We start from the raw sequence: 25805 nt of genomic DNA, 5'->3' as shown, positions 1-25805 counted from the left end.
AGACAACAAGGGTCATTAAGAATGAAGCGGACTGCCTAAATAAAGAAAGCAAATAACCATGGATGCATTGGCAAACAACAGTTTGCCAGGTAATTCATGACACAATTGGTGCAAGAATGCAAAAGAAACGGCAGTAGAGAGAACTTCAAAACGAGATATCGCGGGATATCATGGGTTGCTTAGCGACGGGACTCCAATCACACCAGCATACTGTTACCTGTCCCTAGTGTGTTTTACTCAGTCGCGTGTGCTCTTTTCTGTATTTCAAAACTAAATTAACACCTGTTGGTTATATTGGTGGAAGTAGGCGTTATGCGTGGAGAGTCTTTATAGATTTAAATACGTTTAAAGTCTGTAAACAACAACAGAATGACCAGTGTTGTCGCCCAGTCTCATTTCATCTTCGGTCTGCGGACAGGTGTGAGCAACAATTTGTGTTTCTTCGATGAGCAGACGGTGGTTTTCCCCTGCGGAAACAGCTGCGTGTGCTTCAACGCCGTCCAGAGATGTCAGCGGTTCATACCAGGTAGGCTGAATGGCTGCTAATTGTTAGACTATATCGTCTTTGCAATTAGTGAGTTCCCGTTTGTGTTTTATCATGTGGTAGGCTAGGCCAGTGGTTCTCAAACTGTTTTCAATAATGTACCCCTTTTGAATTGTTTCTTTAAGCCAAGTACCCCCTGACCAGCGTGAAAGCGAGAAACTTGTAAAAAGTAGAAGGACAGTAGAAGGAAGGAAGGCAAGAATAGGTCCAAAGAAGGCGACACAAATGTCACTTTTTTGGTAGGAAAAAAAAAAAAGTCTACATAAAGAGGAACAATGTTCTGGACAACAGCTTTGTAACTATTAAACATGTTAAATAGCTCACGTAGACTACCTCCTGCAGTCCTCCAAAGTACCCCTAGGGGGGACACGTACCCCCATTTGAGAACCATCGGGCTAGGCTATTACTCCTATGAAATTCCTTTACTTTTCCTCATGGTCGCAGCTAGAGACTGAGACTTTTTAAAGGCAAACTTAAAACCTATCTTTTTTGCCAGGCTATTCTATTAAACAACTTATTAACCCATTTTCTTTATCTATCTACTCATGGTCTATTTATTTATTTACATGTAGTCTGTTTGTTTTAGTTGGTTTTATAATTCATCTTATTAGTTTTATTTTACTCATGTATCTGTTTTTTATGTTTTTTATTAACAATCTACAGTTTATGTACTTATTAGCCACTATCTAGAGCTTATATATATCTATATATATATATAGATATATATAGATATATATTGGTAGAGCGGGCGCACATGGGCAGAGGTTTGTTCCTCGACACAGAAAGTCCAGGGTTCAAATCCGACCTGTGACGGTTTTCCTGCCCCCTCTCTCTCTCCCCTTTCATATCTCAGCTTTCCTATCCAATAAAGGCAGAAAGTGCTATATAAATAAAGTCTGATTGATTGATGTTGTCTCTACAGGCTCAGAGAAAAGCCAGGGCATGCGTGCTCTGGCCATCAGTGCCAACCGGCGTTACCTGGCAGTGTCAGAGTGTGGTGAGAAGGCCACCATCACAGTGTTTGACCTGCAGCACGAGCAGGGCAGGAAGAGAAAAGTTCTGACTGCAGGAGACATGCTTGTTCAAGAGTTTGTTTGCATGGCTTTCTCCCCTGATTCCAAGTACCTGATAGGCCAAACAGGTGGCCCAGAGTGGATGCTGATCTTCTGGCTTTGGGAAAAACAGAAAGTCCTGGCAACAGTGAAGACCGGTAACTCAAACAATTCTGTTACCCAGGTGAGTCATCCATGCAGTTAGAAATGCAGCCACGGCTCTTGTGTGTGCAGGCATGCGTGCTCTGAGCATGTATTGACACGATAATCGATACACTGGGACCAAATATTGATATATTAATTAATAAAATAAGGCACTCAAAATAGATTTCCCTGCTCCCAGCGTCGCTGCTTTGCCATTTCCCCAAGGTGGTGCTCAACACATGAATGAGGGAGAGGAAGAGGAAGAGGTTTTCAATGGGAGGCATACAGCAGTTTGAGGAAAATACCTGATGCCCCAGCCACATTTAAGTCCAAAGTCTGGACCCATAGTTGCTCTATAGTTGAGTCATTTTAATGTACAGACTGTAAAACTTGCTGTAGAATTATGCTGTTTTCTAACAGTTTGGACTTTGCAGTGAATAAAGAGAGGAAACCTGCACTTAATCTTTTCATGGGCGTTGTGTATTCAAAGTTCGACTGATATTGTGATGTATCATTATAGGATTGTCTAGCAATATATTGATTATCGCAGAAGTGCTGTATCGTGATGTGATCGGTATCGTTAGCCATTTATTGTTTATCGTACCGTGAGCCATTTAGTGTGTATCGTATGGTGAGGTACGCTGTGATACCCAACATGTCCCATCAGGTCAGCTTCAACCCTTGCAACAACATGCAGCTCTGTGTGAGTGGAACCGGTGTGTTCAAGTTGTTCCGCTACTCAGAGGGAGCCCTGAAACAGAGCAGCTTCCCAAAAGTGGAGTCCATCAACTTCCTGTGTCATACCTGGATGACGGAGGAGCGGGTGATCGCTGGAACGGACACAGGCAGGCTGCTGGTGTTTGAGTCTGGAGACCTGCGAAGAGAGATTAACATGGCTGCTAAGGCTGCGCAGGAGCAGCCTGACAGGTCAGAAGTTGGATCACATTAATACTGTGTTAACGTAGTTTTTTTCACAGATTGGGTTATAGACTCATAGGTCACATGCAGGATTGTCAAGATGAGAGTTAAGTCTAAAGTATGTAATTGATAGATTACATTGTGTATATTCTCAACAAATCCTACCAAAACACCAACAATGAGTTGATCCTACTAACAAACAAAAGGTGGTGATTTAATTATTCTTAACTTGGACTCAAGTTTATCCAAGTTTCAAGTTTTTTATTACTAGAACAACAGAAGCAGTCGTTGTTACTGAAACTCTTGGTTCCATCCAACAATGCTTATTGCATTTGTATAAAACAGAAAATAAGTAAAAAAAACTTAATGAGAATCTGAGAAATAAAATAGTGCAAGTTAAAATATAGGGGAAAATATAACATAATAAAGCATAACACATTACGTAAAAGTATATAAAGATAAAGTGACGTTTTTTTATCCACTGATGAAGATCGTGAGATGTAGCTGAAAGCTCTGGCAAAAGGTTTTTGTCAAGCTGAAAGTGTTTTGATATTGTGGGCGTGTTTTGCTAATCTCACTTTGTTACTGTGATTGTGGGTGTTCTGGTGATGCAGTAGACTCCCTGCTAGGTCATTGGTTCTTTCAATCAAGCCGACTTATCAAAATGGTTCAGTTGCACCCTTGACTGATGTGTTTGTTTTTGCTGACTCGCCCTGTCTTTCAATAATTCACTGCACAGACAAGTGGAGATGAAGAAGATCAAAGACACTGACGTGGATGGAGGTCCCAATGTGCCTCGCATCACAGCCATTCTGTCCTACTCCAAGGGCTTTGCATGCTCTTTGGGGTCCGGCACCGTCTGCCTTTTTGAAAAGAACGAGGAGGACGGTTATAGAAGAAGCAAGGAGATACGGGTAAATGTTCATGCAGGTAACAGTGGTACTGTAGGCTCTGTGTGTGTTTCAGAGTGAGCATATATACAGTATGTATTACTTTCTGTCAGATCCCACCAGACCCATACAGCAATGAGCTGACCCCGGCTGAAAGCCAGGTGATTGACACCATGTGCATCAGTCCAGCAGAGGAGACTCTGGCCATCAGCACAGACAGAGGACAGCTGTATAGCTTCAGTCTATCCTCTTTGGAGATCAACAAGGTACAGTCACCTCTACCAGCAGCACTACCACTGACACTGCTTAAACCAACAGTAGCACCGTGGTTTGTTAACACAGAACCATCTGTGAAGCCGTCATTGAAACCTGTTTAGGAAAGGGCAGGCACTTTCGAAAAAAAAACCTGGCAGGTGATTGGATGAACCATCTGTCTATAGCCGCTTTCCTACCGGAGGGATTTTTGCAGTTCCTAGAACATAACGTTCCTAGAACCCTTTTTTTCTCCTGTTCCGACTGGACCAATTTGGGGATTATTAAGTTCCTATTATTTCTTAGACTCCTACTTCAGGGCAGGGTCTTTTCCCTTTTCCGCATAGTGATGGTTAAATGGCTGTGTTATAATAACAAAAGTTCAGTTCCTATGGCGACTTGGCCAGTGTGAATGTAAATGGAAAAACCGGTTTTGGGGGAGAGTAGTTAGTAGAACGGTTTAGAAGTGGACTGTTCCTATAACTACGTTCCTGGAACTACTTGGTCAGAAAGAGGCTAATCACGTCCGCCATTGTTGTTTTGAACAAACAGTCACGGCCGTCACACACACCTAAACCCCGCTCGTAGCTGCCAGTAGCTCCCTTACTGGACGCTGACTGGTGTGGTCTGCTGCTGTTCGGCCACAAACGCATTACTTGAAGCCTGAAAAGATGGATTTTTAGTGTGATAAGTGATCCTGCGATTCTCGTGTGATCTTGTGATATCGTCGAGAATCCCACTGCCGTGCAAGGTAACAGATGTGGAGGGCTCTAGCAAAATACAGAAGGGTGTCATGTGCCAGCATGCTAGCATGTGCAGCATGTGCCAGATTTACCAACCCTCTCGTTCCCACTGTGTTTCTTTTTTATAAATTCATGGGGAAAGTCTGTTTGTGTCGCATTTACAGAGCCAGTGCTGTGTATGAACACCATAACGTTTTTTCAGCACACACAGAACGGACATCCAGTGAACTGTGAGGAGATATTCGCTGAGTTTGAACACAGACCTTTAAGTCTTTCTTTCATGCTAGTTTGTTCCTTCTCCTCCTTCCATTGCTCCCTTGCACCATTCTTCTTTGCCTTGTCTTCCTCCACCTTCCTCCTTTCCCTCATGTTTTACACACCAAAGCAACTTACCCTTGGCTTTAGATCCTTAGGTTGACCCTATCAACCTTTGTTTGTAACTTTATCCATCAGGAGGAACACGTCCATTTTGAGTTCCTATCGCAGCCCTTCCACTCTAAGTCCATCACTGGTTTGTCCGTGTGCATCCGAAAGCCCCTGGTAGCCACCAGCTCTCTGGACCACTCTGTCCGCATCTGGAACTATGACACAAAGTAAGAGACAAAATCACCCCCAAGTCCGTTGCTGTTTTGTTTATGTCCGGTGATGTATTTACCTAATTTCTCCATAGTCTTAGGCATAATTGTTTTGAGTCATACACATAAATAAGATGCGTTTCTGTGTGTAATACTGCATGCTGAAGTTTGATTAGGCTCATGGGTAGTCTGACCTATCTCCACAGTGCTGTGGAGTGAGATCTGGCTACACCACAGATACATTCCAGGATAGGAGAAAAGAAACGCTCTGGGTTGTTTGCATTTCTTTGAACCAATCACAATCGTCCTGGGCGGTGCTAAGCTCCGGACACAGTGACAGTGGCTCTGTAAAATAGTCTCGTGAAGGGACTTGTTTTGGTGGAACATTTTCACCCTGCAAAAGAAAACACCACATATTAACTGAAGTTACACAATACAGTAATGTGAGCTATTAAATTAGCTGGATACATTGTTACATAATTTGCTCTTACCAGTGTATCGCTGTGTGTACTTCATCCACAGCAATCCCACCAATCGGTCCCAGTTAGAGAGTTAATGCCGTAAACATATTCTTTGTAAATCTTTACAATCATTCCCTGAAAGAACCAAGCAGGCCTGCCTTGTTGCACGATCCAAAATTTCTTCAAAATTTGCCATTTTCAGCGCGTAGCTTGCTAGCTCAAAGTTAGTTGTTGTTTCCCGAACAGATCTGAGTTAGACAACGGCAACACACATCGCAGTGCCGGATGTTCCAGCGATTGTAGTGGAAATTATCAAACTAGGCACAGGGGGCATCCTTGAATGAGGATAACAAGGAATCATTTTACAGTTCTGACCTGGAAGGGGGCAGGTGCGGTCCCGCTTGTAGAGGCCCTAAAAATCAAGCTCTGTTGGTATTAAAAATGTAGGAAAGTGACTTATCAAGCCCTGTGTTCAGTAGCATGTATCTATACGGAACCTAAATGGCAGTAATCACAGAGCCTAAGTATGGCATGCTAAGGACTTGCTACTGTGTCCCTCAGTGCTTCTCTCTGTAAACTGTTACTAGAGTGTTGGAGCTGTACAAGGAGTTCCAGGAGGAGGCGTACAGCGTGGCTCTGCACCCCACTGGCCTCTTCATCCTGGTGGGCTTTTCAGACAAACTCAGGCTGATGAACCTGCTTATCGACGACATCCGCACCTTCAAGGAGTTCACTGTGCGCGGCTGCAGGGAGGTGGGTTATATTTGCATGTGTGTGTGTTTTTTTTAGATCAATTTTTTATGATCACCATTCATCATTCAGACATACAGAACAAATTCCACAATATGTGCCAGGTAATATTGGCTGGTGCACAGAACAGAGAAACACAAAATGAACAAGAACAAAAACCCTCTCTCACCCCCCACCCTCTGCGGTCTCGAGGAAAACAAAACAAAAAACAAACAGAAATCACACCTTGCTCTAGTTCTTGTGGCGCTGAGGTCATTAGGACTGATACTTGTGCTGCTGCGCCTTTCCATAGGCTGATAGTTGATGATTTGGCTTTGTTAATCCTTGCCGTGGAGAGCTTAAGCATAACTATGTGTAGAAAATACTCCAACCACTGTTTTATACAAAGCGAGTGTGGGGGGGGGGAGCCAGCATTGAGCTATCATTTTCTTGGTAGCAGTTGAGCCGGCTCGCCAAATCTTCCTCTGTCTCTCGAGCAGGTGTGATTTAGAGTCATCATTAAGTAACAAAACAATTGGGTCAGTAAGAATTAGATATGCTATCACATCAGATATTATTAATGTTGTTTCATGCCAGAACTCATGCACCTGTTCACACTCCCAGACCATATGCAGGAAAGTTCCAGTTTGTTCAGGTTGACAGAACGTACAATAGGGACTGGGAATGGCTTTTTGCATGTGTGTTGATTGATGACTTAATGCACTTTTGAGCTCTTACCATTTTTTTTTTCACTTTCTTTCTCCACACCTTAGTGTGCTTTTAGCCACGGTGGCCACATGTTTGCAGCTGTCAATGGAAATGTCATCCACATCTACTCCGTCACCTATTTTGAGAACATCCTCAATCTGAAGGGCCACAATGGAAAGGTGAGTCAGGCACTAGAGTGTTAGCCTCGTGAGACCGTCCTGATCTCTCGAGCTCCAGTTTTCCACTCGCAGATCAGTCTGGCAGAGAAAATGTGGAGCCGTTCGCCAAACAACCGACCAATCAGCGTTGTCTTTGAGGCGGGTTTAGGTATGATGCAATGAGAAGCGACTCATTCAGATGAGATGATGAGGAGGCTTTTCTCGGAGGAAAAGATGTTTTTGCTCTTATCCCGACTGGTTTGGGCAAGACTTTGATAGATCGTTGATCTGATTGGTTGATTTGGCCCATCTATCACCAACATAGGTGTTGATAGACAGATGGTTTATCAGCTATCAATCAGCTAACCAGTATTTTCGCCCCTTCCCAAAAGTTCTCCAACGGAAAGTTCCCAGATGGATATGCCGAGCAAATGCGAAGCAATCCATCTGGCGGAGTCAGGTTACGAGAGTGTTTCATACAGCATGTGAAATAACAGTAAGGTGTTTCTGGAAATTCCACCACACACAGGGCAGTGTCCAAAGTCAGCCCAAAAGTCAGCTTTAACCATGCCTCTCCAAAAGGCTATAGTTCAGTACAAAGTTTTTGTGCAGGTAGGAGGCATTGAATGGAGCCTGGACGACAGCCGGCTTGTGTCATGCGGGATGGATGGCGCGGTGTACGAGTGGAACACGCAGACTGGCAAGCGTGAATCTGAGAGTGTCCTCAAGTCCTGTAGCTACACAGATGTTGCCTTCTCTTCAGACTGCAAGACCATCCTGGCTGTGGGAACAGACCTCACACTGAAGGAGATCCAAGATTGTCAGGTCAGTAATAGCCAGGCATTGCCAGACCTTCCTCCACAGCGCTGCGAAGGAAGGTCTGGCTAGTCCACACAGCATTCTGGGATGGAAGAAAAACGTGCTCTGGTTTATTGGCATTTCTTTAAAGGAACACGCCGACTTATTGGGACTTTGTCTTATTCACTGTATTCCACCAGAGTTAGATAAGTCCATATCTCCGTGCGTGTGGTAACTCTGTCCAACCCACCCACCGCTAGCCTAGCTTAGCACAGATCCTGGAGGTAACTGGCTCCATCTAGCCTACTGCTCCCAATAAGTGACCAAATAACGCCAACATTTTCCTATTTACATGTTGTGATTTCTATAGGCACAGCGTGTACAAATAACAAGGTCACATGAGACAGCCATCTTCTAACCGTATACATACTGGGAACTATATTCTCAGAAGGCGAAGCACTGCTTCTTCGGCTACTTGGGCGGAGTGATATTACTCCAACTCTGAGCGAACTCCAGGCTCTCTGCTCCTCACCACGGGGCTTCTCAGGTGCTGCGAGCAAATCACTCCGCCCAAGTAGCAGAAGTAGCAAAAAAGTCATAGTATAGTATGTCAAAAAAAGTGATTAAAGGTCCTATGACATGCTGCTTTTTGGATGCTTTTATATAGACCTTAGTGGTCCCCTAATACTGTATCTGAAGTCTCTTATATAGATCTTAGTGGTCCCCTAATACTGTATCTGAAGTCTCTTTTATATAGGCCTTAGTGGTCCCCTAATACTGTATCTGAAGTCTCTTTTATATAGGCCTTAGTGGTCCCCTAATACTGTATCTGAAGTCTCTTTTATATAGGCCTTAGTGGTCCCCTAATACTGTATCTGAAGTCTCTTTTATATAGGTCTTAGTGGTCCCCTAATACTGTATCTGAAGTCTCTTTTATATAGGCCTTAATGGTCCCCTAATACTGTATCTGAAGTCTCTTTTATATAGACCTTAGTGGTCCCCTAATACTGTATCTGAAGTCTCTTTCCCGAAATTCAGCCTTGGTGCAGAATTACAGCCACTAGAGCCAGTCCCACAATGACCTTTCCTTAGGATGTGCCATTTCTGTGTCTGTAGCTTTAAATGCTATTGAGGAGGAGAGGGGTGGCCTTGACCAACTGCCACTTTGCTCGTTTGCAAGCCATGATGTCTCTCTCTTTCTCATGGGGGGGCCAAATTCTCTGGGCGGGCAAAGCAGAGAAAGGGGAGGTAACCTTTCCCCTTATGACATCATAAAGGGAAGATTCCAGATCGGCCCATCTGAGCTTTCATTTTCTCAAAGGCAGAGCAGGATACCCAGGGCTCGGTTTACACCTATCACCATTTCTAGCCATTGGGGGACTATAGGCAGGCTGGGGGAACTCATATTAATGTAAAAAACCTCATAAAGTGAAATTTTCATGCCATGGGACCTTTAAAAAGTCATAGTATAGTATGTCGAAAAACTGATAAAAAAAAGTCATAGTATAGTATGTCAAAAAACTGATAACAAAGGACCAGCCCGGACTGGGAACACACCTGTGGAAATGTATCCATTGCTCTTAAGTCGAAAGAAGCAAGGGATTTACTGTATTATAAAGGCTATAACCTTCTTCCTGCATATTCCTCTGCACAAAATATTAAATATGTTTACCATTTGTAAGAAAAAGTAGAAGAATTAATTATTGTTGTCCTCCCAATTGAGTATTTTTTTGGTTCCACAGGTCCTGAGGGAGGTTCCTGGTGATGAGGTAGCACACACTGCTGTGGCAGTGTCCCACTCTGGTAGGGTTGTCTTCACCGGGACGTCCAGTGGAACCATCCGAGCCATTAAATACCCATTGCCTATCCAGAAGGAATGGATCATGTACCAGGCTCACTGTGGCCCCATCACCAAGGTTGGTTTTTAGAGCATAGAAGCTAAGCTATTCAAATAATAATTGTTGGCATGATTTTATAAATCATGTTTTAATGTTAAACATACATGTGGCACAGTGAATGACTACATGACCTATAGTCCAGTGTGCCTATTGTCAATGTTTTTTTCACAAAGAGGCTGATTTATATTTGCTAATAATATGTTGGATTCATGTTAAGACATTTTAAAATTAAGTGGTGGCAGGTGGCCCCCCTGCAGTAACTCTGAGGACCCCCAAGGGGTCCCATACCCTCTGTTGAAGATCTCTAGTCTAAACTGTTGATGCACATTGTGCACACACTAAACTGACAGAAAGGCAGAAATCCATCACCTTCGAATGTGATTTGAATATTTTGAGATTGAGAAGTCTGACTAACTGGCTAACTTTGTGTGTCCTCAGATGGTGATCACGTTTGACGATCAGTTCCTGTTCACAGTGTCTGAAGATGGCTGCCTGTTGATGTGGAAGGTCATCGATAAGGATGGCCGAGGACTGAAGAGCAGCAGACAGATCATCCACACCGAAGAGATCCTTGTCACCAAGTCAGACCTGGAGGAGAAGGTGTGTGTGTGTGTGTGTGTGTGTGTGTGTGTGTGTGTGTGTTCTTGTTTAACTATATTCGTGGGGTCCACAAACCGGGAATACAGTATACTTGTGGGGTCCGGACAGCTTTGTGGGGCCAAAATGCTGGACTCCACAAGTTTAAAGGTTTGAGGGTTAAGACTTGGTTTTAGGATTAAGGTTAGAATGAGGTTCTGGTGAGGGTAAGGGTTAAGGTTAGGCATTTAGTTGTGATGGTTAAGGTTAGGGTAAGGGGCTAGGGAATGCATTATGTCAATGACGGGTCTCCACAAAGATACTATGTGTGTGTGTGTGTGTGTGTGTGTGTGTGTGTGTGTGTGTGTGTGTGTATTATGAAGTGTACATTTTGGAGGTAGGCTGCATCTTTGATTCCAGCATGGAGGAGGCTTTCTACACCAAGGTAGTTAAATACCAACCACTCCTAAACACTATCTCAGAGCTAGGCGATAGGTGCAGACTACTCGTTTTCATATTTGGTAGCCTAGGACACACGCACAGGTTGGTAGTAAGAGGGCTGCAACAACTTGGGATGGCCAAAAAGAGGCTAAACAGCTTGCAAAGTACTGTGCCATATCTGCTATTATTGGCAGCCACCACATATGGTGGAGACGTTGCTACTTATACCCTTAAGAACTTAGTATTGTGCTTATTACGTGATATTGTGAAGACCTGCTGCATGCCACTGGTCCATGAGTTTGCGTATTGTACTGCATCTGTAATATTTGTGTCCCTGTACTATTTTATTCATATGGACATAAATAAATGGTTAAAATGTGTGTTTGTTTGTTTGGTAAATATATACTGCAAAACAAAGAACCAGTAACTTTAGCGTTAAAGATAAAGGAAGTAGTTATCTACATTAAACCATAGACATAAATACCCATAACCCAATAGCCATATAATGGCACTTTATCTTTGACTCCTCCTGACCACAGGCGAAGGTTAGCAAGCCATATTTTTCACCGTTTTTCAGATAATGTTCTTTACATTTTTCCCCCTTTTGAACGATTACTTTGGGTTCTGTGTAGAAACTCTACGCGGTGTCTCTGTTTGAACGGTTTGAACATTCCAAAACAACGCAAACTTTTGGCCTTTTTCCACATTTGAGACAGTGTGTTACTATGTAACGTTAAAATGATTATTTCCTGACCCCCATTTGCTCTGCAAACAACCTTTTGGTTGTTATAGTTATAGTAACATATAGGGACGTTAAAAGCAAGTATCCAGTCCAATGTTCCTGTGTGTGTGTGTGTGTGTGTGTGTGTGTGTGTGTGTGTGTGTGTGTTGCAGACACAGAACATGCTGGAGCTAAAGATGCGTCTGGAGGAGCTGCAGATGGAGAACGAGTACCAGCTCCGCCTGAAGGACATGAGCTACAATGAGAAGATGAAGGAGCTTTCTGACAAGTTTACCCAGCAAATAGAATCTCTGAAAACAACGCAACAGGTCTGCTGGTCACCTACCAGACAGCTCTACTCCAAATATACTCCGCACCGCTACAGTTTAGGGTCAAAATGTTTGTCAGAAACCAACAATGCCTGTATGTCATTACTATGAATATTAACATTAATCCACTACTTTCTACAGGGTTTACACAGGGTCTTAAAAAGTATAACATTTCAAAATCTAAATTTTAGGCCTTAAGAAGTCTAATATTCGCTTAAGTATTGTGTTCTAGGTCTTAAATCATTTTAAACGGGTCTTAATTTTCCTACGTCAATGTAACGCTTTTGTTATGTCATGATATAGATCTTAAACATCATTCATAATGGTCTTAAAAGGTCCCATGACTTGAGATTTTGTAACATTAATATTAATATGAGTTCCCCCAGCCTGCCTATGGTCCCCCAGTGGCTAGAAATGGTGATAGGTGTAAACCGAGCCCTGGGTATCCTGCTCTGCCTTTGAGAAAATGAAAGCTCAGATGGGCCGATCTGGCATCTTCCCTTTATGACATCATAAGGGGAAAGGTTACCTCCCCTTTCTCTGCTTTGCCCACCCAGAGAATTTGGCCCCCCCATGAGAGAGAGAGAGACATCATGGCTTGCAAACAAGCAAAGTGGCAGTTGGTCAAGACCACACCCCCACCCTCCACCTTGCCCCCCCTCTCTCCTCCTCAATAGCATTTAAAGCTACAGACACAGAAACGGCACATCCTAAGGAAAGCTCATTGTGGGACTGGCTCTATAAAAGAGACTTCAGATACAGTATTAGGGGACCACTAAGGCCTATATAAAAGAGACTTCAGATACAGTATTAGGGGACCACTAAGGCCTATATAAAAGAGACTTCAGATACAGTATTAGGGGACCACTAAGGTCTATAAGAGACTTCAGATACAGTATTAGGGGACAACTAAGGCCTTATTAAAAGCATCCAAAAAGCAGCATGTCATAGGACCTTTAAAAAGGTCTTAGAAAGTCTTGGTGAAACCTGTAGAAACCCTGTTTCTAGTGGTACGTTCAAAAAGAATTAAGAAAATAATGTAGAAATACTATTTGCATGCCTCTATTGAGTCAGCACAGAGGTCGCTTTATCTTTTGAATGGATTGTATGACGTATGGCCCCCGTTCTCTATTTATAACATGTTCTGTACCTACAGATCATGAAGACAGAGATGGAAAAGCAGGAACGTGAGCACCAGAAGAGTTCTGCAGAGCTCACTGTGAAAAACTCTAAAGAGATGAAGGATTTAGGTGAGAAGAGGACTGGATCCGTGTCAGCACAATCCAGGGACTTTGTAACCTTGTTTTGTAGTTGTGTAGATGTAGCCTAAGGTTTCGGTAATGTTTTGGTTTAAAAAGGAATATCTTTTGCTACGTTTACGCATCGCGTCCATAGTACCCCGGCGTTTCCGAGACCCTAAAGGTGCTGACACACCAACCCAATAATCGGCCGTCGGACAGTCTGGTCGGTGACTCGAGTCTGTTCGGTGTGTTCCGTGTCGTCGTCAGTCGGCCTTTATTTTGGCCGATTTGACTTGCTGGGTCGGAGGGCGGGCAGTCGGACTCAATGACCAATCTGATTGGTGGAGTGTTAACCCGGAAATGACGAGCGGGATGAGCGGGACTAGAGTCTCTCAAAATCTAACGAAAATCTTTCAAACTGACCTTTGTTGATCTGGAATGAAGACAGATACTGCACGGCCTATTTCTCGCTTAAAATGTTTTCAGTAACACGTTTCAGTGAACTATTTTCATAAAATATGAGATCGTATTTTGAACAAAGCCGCCATTATGCCCGGTTGAAAAATCCGGGAGCAGCCAGACAGTCCAATCAGCTGCCGGTTTTCATTTTTTGGGCGACAATACAGATTAGCACCGCCTGCTGTTAAGGAGACGTATTACGTCTCACGCATGCGTAGAACGTACGCTTAAGCCAGAGTCTCTTCGGTGTGATCCGAGGCACTTTTTGGACCTCGGGGAGCCGACTGATCAGTCTGACTGCCTTTTCTGCAAACGGTCTGCCGGAAACACTTTGGAAACGACGACAGTCAGTCTTATCTCTTAGGTCTTACAGACCTTTCAGTAACAGTTCCACCTCGTCGTCGGCCCAAGCTAATAAATCCCTTGTCTTACTTTTCTCCATTGTTGTTCATTATCCAAAGTATTTTCTGTATTTTCACCTCATACATCCATGATTTTCAACCGCAGAGTAACGTCAGACAATCAGCTTCCTGTTTACACCGGCACGTGCACATGCCCAGTGTGTGTGACTGGTCATGTGATGTGCATTGTCAGACGAATTAATATGGACGGAGATTAGTTCTGCTACTGGAGCTAAAACTCTTGTTTGGACAGACATCGTTTTTGTCTCAAGTTGCCTCTCAAAAATGAAAACGCAGTAGTGTAGATGTAGCCTAAAAGGATCAAGCAATCTGTTTGTCTATTTATTAATGAATCAATCAATCAATCACACACAGAGGTATCCTACAGCCAGAAGCTGATTGTGGAGCACGAGAGGTACCAGGACCTTCATCAAAAAAATCAACGAATGCAGGAAGACTATGAGAAGCAGCTGAAGGATGCAGAGGACCGCAAAGTCCAGTCCCTGCAGGAGCTGACGCAGCTCTACGAGGCCAAGCTGCAGGAGAAGACTCAGCTCCTGGTTCAGGTAAGTCAGGAGGAGACAATTCAGTTCAAATCACAACAGGAGTTATCTCAGGACACTTTACAGATGGAGTAGGTCTAGACCACACTCTATAATTTCCAAAGACCCAACATTTCCCCACCCCAGTCCCTCCAAGATTTCGCGGCCTTTTTTTTTAGATTGTTGCGGCCCAAAATGCCTGATTTCGCGGGAGCTTTTGTAAAAAATTGCGATAAAAGTTGTAATGTCTTGTGTATGTTTGTTGCAATGAAGTTGCGGAAGACAGTGAAAGTTGCAAAAAAAGCTTTTTGTATAGTTCTTTAAAAATAAAAAGGAAACTTGTTTTGGGGAGAATAATACTTATTACTATTAATGAATTACTCTGGGCTGAGATTTCCTAGGGAACCTTACCAAAAAGGCTCAGGATGCTGCAAATGTTGTTATAATATGAAAACGGCTGGTGGATTTAAGACAAAAAATAATAATTTATTGAATGAATCAAATTTGAACATATGTGTCAGTGGCTTGTTGATCTTTACATTGTTAGTATCCCATCCTGACTTGGGACACACATTCATACGGTTTGATAAAGTACTTATTGGACTTTAACTTATCATTGCACTTACAATAACGAGCGTAGCTGTCCTCAATTTAGGTCATCATGTACATCTCATCTCATTTTCCCCTATCCACCATGTGTGCGTGTGTGTCTGTGTGTGTGTGTCTGTGTGTGTGTGTGTGTGTGTGCGCGCGTCAGTCGTGGGGGGAGCTGAGAAGCGGCCCCCGCCCGCTGCAGAGAGCCGACAGGATTGAAACAGCAGCAGCTTTAGCGACTTTAGAGTGAAAAAACCTTACAGCGTACATTGATGTTAAAATGTATACAGGTTGGCAGGACGGTCTGAAATGTTTTGCATGGTCTTTCGCCGTACGTTTTGTTGGTAAATGTGAGATGTTCGAGTCACACACGTCTCGTCTTCATAACAGAAACAAGGAAATGAATTTGGCGAGGTACGTGTGTTACGTCAACCCGTTCTCACTCCCGTTTGGTCAGTGGCTCTCAGAGTCACATACTGACGTAAAGTCTGGCACGTGGGACTGCTACTTCAACCAATCCTGGTTGAAGTCGCGGGAAACTCCGGTTATTGGTCAAATTTGCGGAAAATCGCAAGTCGCACCAAATTCACGGTAATTGGTTGAATTTGCGTGGATCGCAACATCGCCAAATCACGGAGGGACTGGGATTAGGTGCGACAGCGGCAAAGAAAAACTTCCTTTTTACAGGCAGAGACCTCGGGCAGAACCTGACTCTTGGTAGGCGGCCATCTGCCACTGCCGTTTGGGACACAGAGACACAGATACAGATATACAGATATGGAGAAATATGATACAGTCAGCACAGCTTTAGTGACCAGATACGATACAATACAACTTTATTGTCAGTTTACACTTAAATTCATTTTGTGTTCCCGAGCAGCTCCGCTCAAAAAAAAGAAAAGAAAAGTACACACAGAGTTAGACAACCATTACACATGTAGTACAATGATGAAAACACATCAACAGCCACGACAAAGACTCATGTTTCATGAAGTCCAGATCTTAATTGGCAGCACACTGATTTTGGTTTAGCAACAGGACAGACTGTATAAAAGAGCTCTTGAGCCTGTTGCATCTAAACGAAGGGACTCTAAATCGCCGGTTAGAAGGCAAATGTTAGTATTCATAACTTAAAACATGCATCGAGTCAGAAGAGATGCTGTTAGCAAGCTTGAGCATGCTCCTCTTAGATAGTGTCATATGAAGAAGAAAAGGGACGCCGAACCAGTGAAGTTCTTGTGTCCTACTTGTATTTTGTGCAGTGTCAGGAGGAGGCACAGCAGCAGATCCGTGAGTTTAAAGAGATCATAAAGCAAGTCGAGGAGGATGAGGAGAGGAAGATCCATGACATCCAAATCAAATACGAGAAGAAATTGCACACTGAGAAAGAGATCAACACCAACCTGAAAGGAGAGACTGGTCTCATGACACAAAAGGTGAGCACAGCTCCTGTCGTCTGCTTCTTCTTTCATCTGCAGGAAAAACATTTCTTTCTGTTTCTTCCTCCCTCTCTGTCTCTCGTGTAATCTTGTTTCTTCTTCCTTGTTGGTGGGTGATTTGTGTGATCCCAGTTCTACAGTCTGCAGAGACAGATCGATGACCGATGCACGGATATAAACAAGCTGAAGCAGGAGCGCCAGAGGCTGCTGGGGTTGATCCGCTCCCTGGAGAGCGACATCGAGGACCTGAAGCGACAGATCTCAGGACACGAAAAGACCAACCAGGACAAGGCATGCATTTTTTGTTATAGCCCTATATCCTTGCCATTTTCCCATTTATTCAATGTTTTTGCTCTAAAACAAAATGTTGTAGGTCATGATTAATCTTGAATCTGGTTGAAAACAAACACAGGACATTTACTTATCTAATCTCTGTAGTTACATTTTAGTTTGAAACAAACAGAAATACACGAGTGGACGACTGAGTGTATAGAGTAGAAAATAAGAAAAAAAGTAAGATTGTAAGATCCTGAATGAATTAGACCATGGACCTGCAGATGATGAAAGTTTTGGTCCGAGAGAAGCTCTCTGAATACGTTATTTAATTTAGACTTACATGACGGCCGTCAGTGGGGAGATAAAAAGCAGCGTCTGTATGGTCAGTATTGTGAGACAGTGGTTCAACATACATGAAATATTAGGTCCTCCTTAAAGGTCCCATGGGCATGAAAATATTATATATTATATATATATTATATAATATATTCACTATATGAGGTTTTTTAGCCCAGCCTGCCTATGGTCCTCCAGTGGTTAGAAATGGTGATAGGTGTAAACCGAGCCCTGGGTATCCTGCTCTGCCTTTGAGAAAATGAAAGCTCAGATGGGCCGATCAGGAATCTTCCCTTTATGACGTCATAAGGGGAAAGGTTACCTCCCCTTTCTCTGCTTTGCCCGCCCAGAGAATTTGGCCCCCCCATGAGAGAGAGAGAGACATCATGGCTTGCAAACAAGTGAATCATGGCAGTTGGTCAAGGCCTGTCATAGGACCTTTAACCTTTTTGAGTTAGTAACCTCAGTCTGGAGGTTATGTCCTGCTGCAGAGTCAAGGCAATATTAGATATTAAAAATATATTTAAAAAAGTAAGTCAACACAGAAAAAGACACATTTTCTAAAACTAAATTCCTTCACACATACAGGATAAGACCATCTCCGGCTTGAAGAAGAAGAACCAGGAACTGGAGAAGTTGAAGTTTGTTCTGGATTTCCAGTTAAACGAGTTGAAGAAACAGACTGAGCCTCAACAAGATGACATCACTGAGAAGAAGGAGCGGATCCATCAGGTGTGTGTGTGTGTGTGTGTGTGTGTGTGTGTGTGTCAGGTTTCATTCAAACATTTACTGAAACAACGAACACTTAAACAACTTTGATTAGTTATGTGTCCATTTTAAGAAGTTTATTTTTCACAGAGGAGTGAAGAAACTAGAAAATATTCACATTTAAGAAGCTGGAATCAGAGACGTTTTACTTTCCATAAAAAAAATGACTCAAACTAATTAATCGATTATCAAAATAGTTGGCGATTAAAGGAGAATTCCGGTGGATTTCAACCCATAGCTCTGTTGTTTGTTGTCACGTAGTGCTGTCAGTAGCGAGAAAAACGAAAATAATTGGTGTTGCTGCTAGCGTTAGCACCCAGGAGGCTGAAACAGGGCAAGTTTTAAACGTGCATTTAGCCTCTTAACATGTTCAAGATGTAACTACCAGTGCCTACCCATGTGCAGTGATTCCTTCGGAGTGAACACAGTGAATATGGCTGCAGTAGATGTGAAAGAAATGCATAAAAGTTGTGTTAATCCAGCTCTGTTTAGTTCTGGTGTTGAGACGGCAAGACGAGGGCTTAGGGACCGTCTACAAACTACAACACCGAAAAGATATACAAAAATATTTTCAAAAATAGGCATATGCTTATTTTTTAAAGGTAAGTGCTGTAGTACAACTAACAGGATACAAGTTATAATTGAGGTACACTACTTTATTTAATCATTAAATTAATCAATATTTTAGTGGTATCTCTTTTTAATGACATTTCGAACATGTTAAGAGGCTAAAAGCACGTTTAAAACCGGCCCTGTTTCAGCCTCCTGGGTGCTAACGATAGCAGTAGCATAACATGGTGTATGCAACGCTGATTATTTATTTCGTTTTTCTCCTTACTGACAGCACTACGTGACAACAAACAACAGAGCTACGGGTTGAAATCGACCGGAATTCTCCTTTAATTTAATAGTTGACAGCTAATCGATTATTGATTATTTTTTGCAGTTTGATGTTCAACGTCCCTCAACCAATATACACTGACATACAGAGGAGCATCTCTCTGGAACAATCTACCAGCATCATTACAACATCTGCATTATCATCATTCAAAAAAACAATTAAAAAGGTTACTAATCAACAATGACTTTTAAGATCTTATTGTAATTCATCCCATTGTGTATATATTTCATTCAATTCTCACTACTGTGTAACTAGTGTTACTTAAAGGGGTGGTGTCTTTATAAGCCTTTTCTTGGCTTCTAACCTCCCCTGAACAATGTCTTTTTAGTTTGTATCAAGCCATATCGTGGTGCTAATAAACTAAACTAAACTAGCTCTAGACACAACTGATGTCCCTGCATTAGCAGATATTTGAGTTACTTTGAGAGAAACATTGTAAGTCTACTACACTATACTCCCGCAGGTGAACTGCTTGGGCACATGTCGCTGACTTGTCAACATAAACCATCTCTGCAGTGTTGACAGTAGCGATTTGCTGTTTCTTCCCTGTTTGACAGCTGGAGGAGGAGCTGGTGCAAATCGACCATAGCAACACTCAGCTGAAGCTCGCTGTCTCCGACCTGAGGCTCAAACTGAGGACCAGAGACAAGGAGATGCATAAGGAGATGCAGAAAGTGAGCACATAACTAACACTTGGTTTCTATGCTGCAGCAAACTATTAGCATTACATGTATCGTCATGTAATCCTTGCTTACATGCTGCTTTTCCAGCTTTATTACATTTTGAAGCTAGTAACAGCTGTTTTATATGATATTGTCAAATGTTGACTGGAGTCTTGTTTCTCTCTCTCCTCTCGTGGAACTAGGAGGCAGATGTGTGGCAGACGTTCACATTAAACTAAACTCTAATAGGTGTTTGAATTTCTCACACAGTTAAAACATTTCTCAGGCACAACAGGATCTGCCATAATTACACTTGTGCACTCCATAACCTTTCGTTGCTGTAGCCTATTCTTTCAGTTGCAACTGGCAGTGGTAAGCGATTGTGGGAGCAAATAAAAAAGAAATATAAAAACATAGACTAATTCAAACCGATGTGTCGCATTGGCAACATACGGCTCAAGAAGCTGACAAAAATACATAACTCCCTCCGCTGAAAATCTATATCTTTCATAAAGATACCCATCATCAGGGAATGCCAACAGGTTGGGAGGAAAACGTGCTCTGGTTTATTGGCATTTCTTTAAACCAATCACAATCATCATGGGCGACGCTAAACTCTGCACACAGCCTCTGCAAAATAGTCGTGCAACAGAAAACTCCGATTGGACAGATAGTCTAGCTAGCTGTCTGGATTTACCCTGCAGAGATCTGAGGAGCAGTTAACCATAGTAAAATTCCAACACAAAGAAAGCGGAGGGAAACGGAAAATACATGCATTCGGCGGAATTTCCTGCAGCACCGGAGCAATCCCGGAAGTGGAACGCGAAGGATATAGACTAGGTGTTCAGCATAAGTTACCCTGGCGATGTAACCTGGTAACAAGTGACCCACTGACCGTCGTGATACACAAAACCCTGGGTTGAACCTGAAGTTACCTTGGTGTAGGGTTGTGTACCAACTGGTGCCTTAACAACCGGTATCTACTGGGCGGAATAGTAACGCGGATTTCGGTGCCTCATTTCGGTGCCACTGAAATGCTAGCGCTGCCCTCTGATCTCCGAAACGGATGTTAGAGGCAACCGAAACATCGCTGCATGTGACTCTAGTTAGCATAATACACTTGGCAGCAGGTAACGTTAGCCTACCGTTAGCTAGCAGCTGGATTAAACCATGGATGTATTAAGAGAACGGTTAAAATGCTGACCGCTAACGCGGTGTGACTGTATTTCACTGTAGAGGATTCCAACACAGAGATGTAACAGTCTGCAGCTGCCGTTGTCAGAAAAACAACACAGTCGGTGCGTTCACTTGAAACTCGCCAGCCTTGTGGTGCATTCAAAGTTATTGTAAAATAACCCTTTTTCCATCTAGTGGTTGTTTTTGTCGTTATTACATTATTAATCAATCATTTAATTTTGACCATATGGCTTTGGCAATAAACAAGCCGTTCTTTAATGTCGCTGACTGTCGTCTTGTGCTCCTTTTCTCCTTTTTAAATATATACATATTTTAAAATATATTTTTCAAAAGTATCGGTTCAGGCACCGGCACCGTTTTCAAAGTATCGTTTTAGCTCCGGTATCGGAAAAAAACCCAAACGATACCCAACCCTACCTTGCTAACCCCAAATCTTGCTTTGTAGTACAAGCCTCAGGAAAAGTACAGTGTAAATAAATAACATTAATGATGGCTCCATGCGTTTCCCTGCTGAGCAGTGGCGGAGGCAAAGTAACAGAAAATGGGAATATTGAACTAGAAAGTCTGTAACTTTAGAAGATGCTCACTTTATTTATTAATCAAACTCAGACTGCTGAAGCCTCAAATTAGCTTCAGCTTAACTTTAGAATGTATGCATGCACCTCTTTGCTTCCCGTAAGGACAGCAGGAACAAAATTATATCAACTAATAACCCTTTTCTTGTACATATGGGCATAAGATAGTATCACGGCATGAGCAACCCTGGGAGACTTGACTACTCTCGTAACGTCTAGGAAGATAACAAAGACTTTTACTATCGCTAGACCGCCAGACTGAAGTTAAGGATTAGAGGCCTTACCTTCGTCGTAGCCGGGCGGCGTTCCACTCTTCTCTTCGGGGCCAGTGCTCAGGAATTTTGGGCCCCATGACAAAAAATCTAATTTGCCCCCCTCTGCGCAGGACCTAACTGTCCCATCAAAAGCTTTACGTAACTCCAATTAAAGGCTTGCAACTGTCTGCTTCTTGTAGTTCAATACTAGTACTAGCACAACATTTACTGCTGGGGATTTGTACATGCATGCAAGTCTGGTATGCAGTTCACTATTTGATGCAAGATTAAAAACCATAAAAAATGTGCTGAAGGCCATCTTTTACTGTCTCAATTTATTTCTATTGTAACATTTGACAAAATGGAAAATTCTCTTAACAAAAGTATTAATTATTATTATAATTATTAATGAAAGATTTAAAAAAAGAAAAACGAACAAACTTCAATATATATTAACTTTTCAATCAAAATACATTAACATCATCCTCTCAAAACAATGAAAACAGCAGAACATTGACCCAAATTACCTCCAGTTCTGTATCACCACCACTTGATTACATACATTAGATACAATAGATTTTTTGTGTGTGTGTGTGTGTGTGTGTGCAAGCTTCTCAAATATATTGCCCTTTGTGATGGGAATAATAAAGTCTATCTATAGATGTCATTCCATAATTCAATCTAAATGAACGTATCAAACTGGAATATTTTAATATTGTCTGTATCTTACATGCAGGTTCAGGTAAGCATCCAGTACAGACAGTAGGTTGTTTTATTTTATTTCATAATAATCATTATTTGAGAAAATAATCGTTATTAATGTGTTTGAATTTCTGTCATTAATAAATATTTCATTTTCTTTTTTGTAATGGTAAAAAGAGCAAGAGAGACAGAGAAATCCCCACAGACTCCCTGCTATGATGCTAACTGTCATGTCATTGAACACAATGTTGCTCCCCTTCTTCACTGGGACAGGGAGGGGCTCAGTTAGGGGGGGACTGGGCTGCTGCTGACTCATCTGTTGTTAAGTCTGCTAAAAGGAGCAGGGACAATGATGTAATATGAATATCTTGCTAAACGTTTCCCTGCACTGATTAAATGGTGATTAAATGTAGGCTAACACTAGTCTGTAGCTAGCTAGCTTATTTCACTATGGACATTAAGCCAACAAGTTAATACCACTCAGAGACTATAGGCTACCCACCTTTCTTGGTGAAAAACTGGGCTACAGTTTGACACCCTTTCCTTTGTCTTTCCTCTCTCTCTTTTCTCTCTTTCCTTTTTTGAAAACCAGATTTTGATTTAACGTTACTTGGTAACATCGTGGTCACTGTAGTTCTGGCGCATCTACTGACTGCAACTAAACACCGTCACGGAGTGTGCTAAGGCAGGACCAAACCATTTCATGCAGATACAGGGGGGTGGTCGGTCTATATGGATGTTTACTTTTTGGTCATTGGGGATATTTAACTTTTACTGCCAAAAACAAGTAAAAACAAAGGAGATCATTCATTTTATTATTACATTTGAAATATATATACTGAATGATGATGGTTTAATCATTTTATATTAGTTTTTACCTATTTTTTGGGGCCCCTGTCAGTCATGGGCCCTTGGAAATGTCCTAACCTTTCCCCCCTATACGGCGCCCCTGCCAGCGCTATCTTCGTTTTGATGTGAATTGTCTTTGGCACTCAGCTAACAGTTCATTTGTTTGACATTCAAAACACGGACATAACATTAACTCAAACTATGTGGGGAAACGTTACGACAAGCCAGAAAACACAATCCTCTTCAGCAGTCTCTCACTGAGCTGTCCCCTCAGAAAGTGTGAACCTTTGATTTCTTCTCTGTGGACAGGTGAAAGATTTGGAGACACATCTTCAGCGGCTCAAGTCCGACCTCCATAACTGTGTTGGCTTCATCCAGGACCCGAGGAAACTGAAGGACAGCGTGCAGATGATCTTTGCCCGCTACGTACCGCAGACTGACGGGGTAAGTGGTTCATAGGGAGACTGCCCATTGTTTCCGACCTCTCAATAACCCCAAAAATTCCCTTTGGTCCTACAGCGCACTAGTCCGACGTCCCTTTGGTGGCGAAATTATGAATTCCACTATGGCCACGCCAAGAACTGCCCTACGAAGCAGCTCGATCGGTTGGGGTTAGGCATTTGACCTCGAGTGGTTAAGGTTAGGATAGCCGATTGGTCAGGGGATAGGACCTGAACCAATGGGGTTACGTTACCTTGCGTAAGCATGGACGCCTGGCCAATAAATGCTATTGAAGGGCGGGTCTTAGCGTGGCCATAGTGGGATTCATAATGGGCTGTAGGACCAAAGGAAATTTTTTGGGTTATCGAGAGGTCGGAGAAATGACATGGCACCGTTCATATAGTGTAGTCGCTCCTTTCGAGCAGACTAGGAACTGAGCGTTCATCGCACCAACAATCTAACACTGTAAGAGCACAGGGTTTAATTCCAGCAAGTTTTATAGAAAGTTGTAATTTACACACTGTCAGAAATGCGGGCAGTATGCAAACCATGTGCATGTGCTGTTTCCAAGGCGGAGAAAAGCAGTGTGGATGAAGATATTCAGAGGGCATTCGGTCGCCACCGTGATCACCTGGAGAGGACGGTTAATAGTCTCAAGACTCGGCTGGCCAAATCTGCTGAGGAGCATGAGAAAGTCTACGTCAAGATCATGAAGGTAAATCAGAAAACAGAGAATTCCTCTGACCAATCATTAGGGGTTCAAGTAGAGCTGCAAAGATGAGTCGATTAGCTGTCAACTGATACATTAATCCCCAACTATTTTGATTTATTAATCCGTTTGGTACCAGAAGTTGACATTAATTAGTTTGGGATGTCTTTGTAAACTTGACATTAACCAGAATGACATTACATTTCTTTGGAGTGTCCTTATTAAGACAAGGTGACATTAACCAGGATGACATTATGTCAACTTGTCATGACCAAAACAACTTCTGGTAATGTCACTTTGATTAATGTCAACTTGTCATAATCAAGACATCCCAAAAAATGTCACCTTGTCATGACAAAAACCGATTGACCCTTAATAACTGTTCAGATGCACCAATCAGGGCCAGGGGGGGTGTCTAACTGCGTGTCAATCACTGCTCATGCATTCATTCTCCCTTGTGGGGGGAGGGGCTTAGGAGACCATTTTGGGCTTTAGCAGAAAGGGGGGAGGGACTGAGAAGTTGTTGATGTTCAAATGTTTTGGCTAAGTCCTGGATCTTCACAATCCTTCCTACAGCACCTTTAAACAGTCCTGAACCACCTCAGTTTCACAATTATATTCCTTTGGAGTTGTGGGCGGTTCCTCAAATGAAAACTCTCCCTATTGGTCAGATGTCTCCCAAAAGAAGGTGTTATTTCTCAATCCATGTGTTTTGAGGTTACATCCGGTCACAAGATGAAAGGTCGGTGGGTGTCAATCATTTTCAAACTACAGGAATACACATTCTTTTGTTCTGTCTAGTCCGCGCCAGCAGGGTGTCGGCTCCAAGACTGAATGCTAAAGGGCAGCCATGACCTAATGATTCTGTGGAAGCTTGGGATGGTGTGAGGCAGACTGATTAGGTCTAATCAGTATTGATACGATCCTTTTCGCCCAGCTGCAGTGTGCACTGAATGCATCTAAACCAAAAGTACATTGTTAGCAAAACATCAGCTTTGTTTTAACTGTACTCTTACTGGAGACGTGATATTCTAACAGTGACTGTCGTCTGCCCTGCAGGAGAATGTGTCTCTGATTACTGAAATCAATGAACTGCGGAAGGAGCTGCGTTTGGTGAGGACTCAGGTCAAAGATTACAAAGTTCAGCTGGCCACGTTCAAGAAGTCCAACAAGTCACGTCCTAACTCAGAGAATGGGCCTAAAAGAGGAGACCAAACATGAAGACGCCGACTAAGAAAGTAAAGAACACGAGCTCCAGAGAGCTGTGGAAGACCTGCAACGGGAACCGCTGAGGATGTCCTGCCTGAAGCCCTCCTCACAAACAGCAGCTTGTTTTAATCACACAACAAAACCAGTCAGTTCTTTGCATTTGTTGAGCACCGTAGGATTTCCCTGCATGAATGAACTCAGGGTTCCCCCAGTGTAGTACCTGGTGGCCCAGCGGGCCTAAGCCACTGGGAGTTCTTTGGCCTGTTTTTAAAGTTTCTATATCAGAAATATAGGTTTCTTTCGACCAAATTGC

The 25805-nt window shown here is 42.7% G+C and overlaps 1 protein-coding gene across 2 annotated transcripts; it reads left to right on the top strand.

Annotated features, from left to right (window-relative positions):
* Window positions 1-369: 369 nt before the first annotated feature.
* On the top strand, window positions 370-25544 carry cfap57 (cilia and flagella associated protein 57). 2 transcript variants are annotated; one of them, XM_078247659.1, is made up of 21 exons: window positions 370-526; window positions 1467-1780; window positions 2408-2667; window positions 3398-3572; window positions 3662-3814; window positions 4997-5136; window positions 6167-6332; window positions 7082-7199; window positions 7791-7999; window positions 9715-9888; window positions 10309-10470; window positions 11782-11937; window positions 13094-13187; window positions 14414-14604; window positions 16437-16610; window positions 16746-16904; window positions 17814-17957; window positions 19452-19568; window positions 23443-23577; window positions 24146-24289; window positions 25343-25544. In XM_078247659.1, exons 1-21 carry the CDS (start codon window positions 370-372, stop codon window positions 25502-25504), a joined length of 3504 nt encoding a protein of 1167 aa, XP_078103785.1. In that variant the 3' UTR covers window positions 25505-25544. The 2 variants fall into 2 exon arrangements, with proteins under 2 accessions (XP_078103785.1, XP_078103784.1); XM_078247658.1 differs by having other exon boundaries at window positions 3383-3572.
* Window positions 25545-25805: the final 261 nt, after the last annotated feature.

Source organism: Sander vitreus, chromosome 4 (assembly GCF_031162955.1).
Source record: "Sander vitreus isolate 19-12246 chromosome 4, sanVit1, whole genome shotgun sequence".
Taxonomy (NCBI): domain Eukaryota; kingdom Metazoa; phylum Chordata; class Actinopteri; order Perciformes; family Percidae; genus Sander; species Sander vitreus.
Note: the sequence above shows the minus strand (reverse complement) of the source record. Positions and strands in the feature narration are given on the sequence as shown.

Bases quoted from the DNA above. Each gene is read 5' to 3' on its own strand.
- cfap57 (XM_078247658.1), top strand. From the start codon at position 370: ATGACCAGTGTTGTCGCCCAGTCTCATTTCATCTTCGGTCTGCGGACA. The intron at 6,333-7,081 runs GTGGGTTATATT...TCCACACCTTAG, and splicing joins CTGTGCGCGGCTGCAGGGAG to TGTGCTTTTAGCCACGGTGG. The intron at 19,569-23,442 runs GTGAGCACATAA...CTCTGTGGACAG, and splicing joins TGCATAAGGAGATGCAGAAA to GTGAAAGATTTGGAGACACA.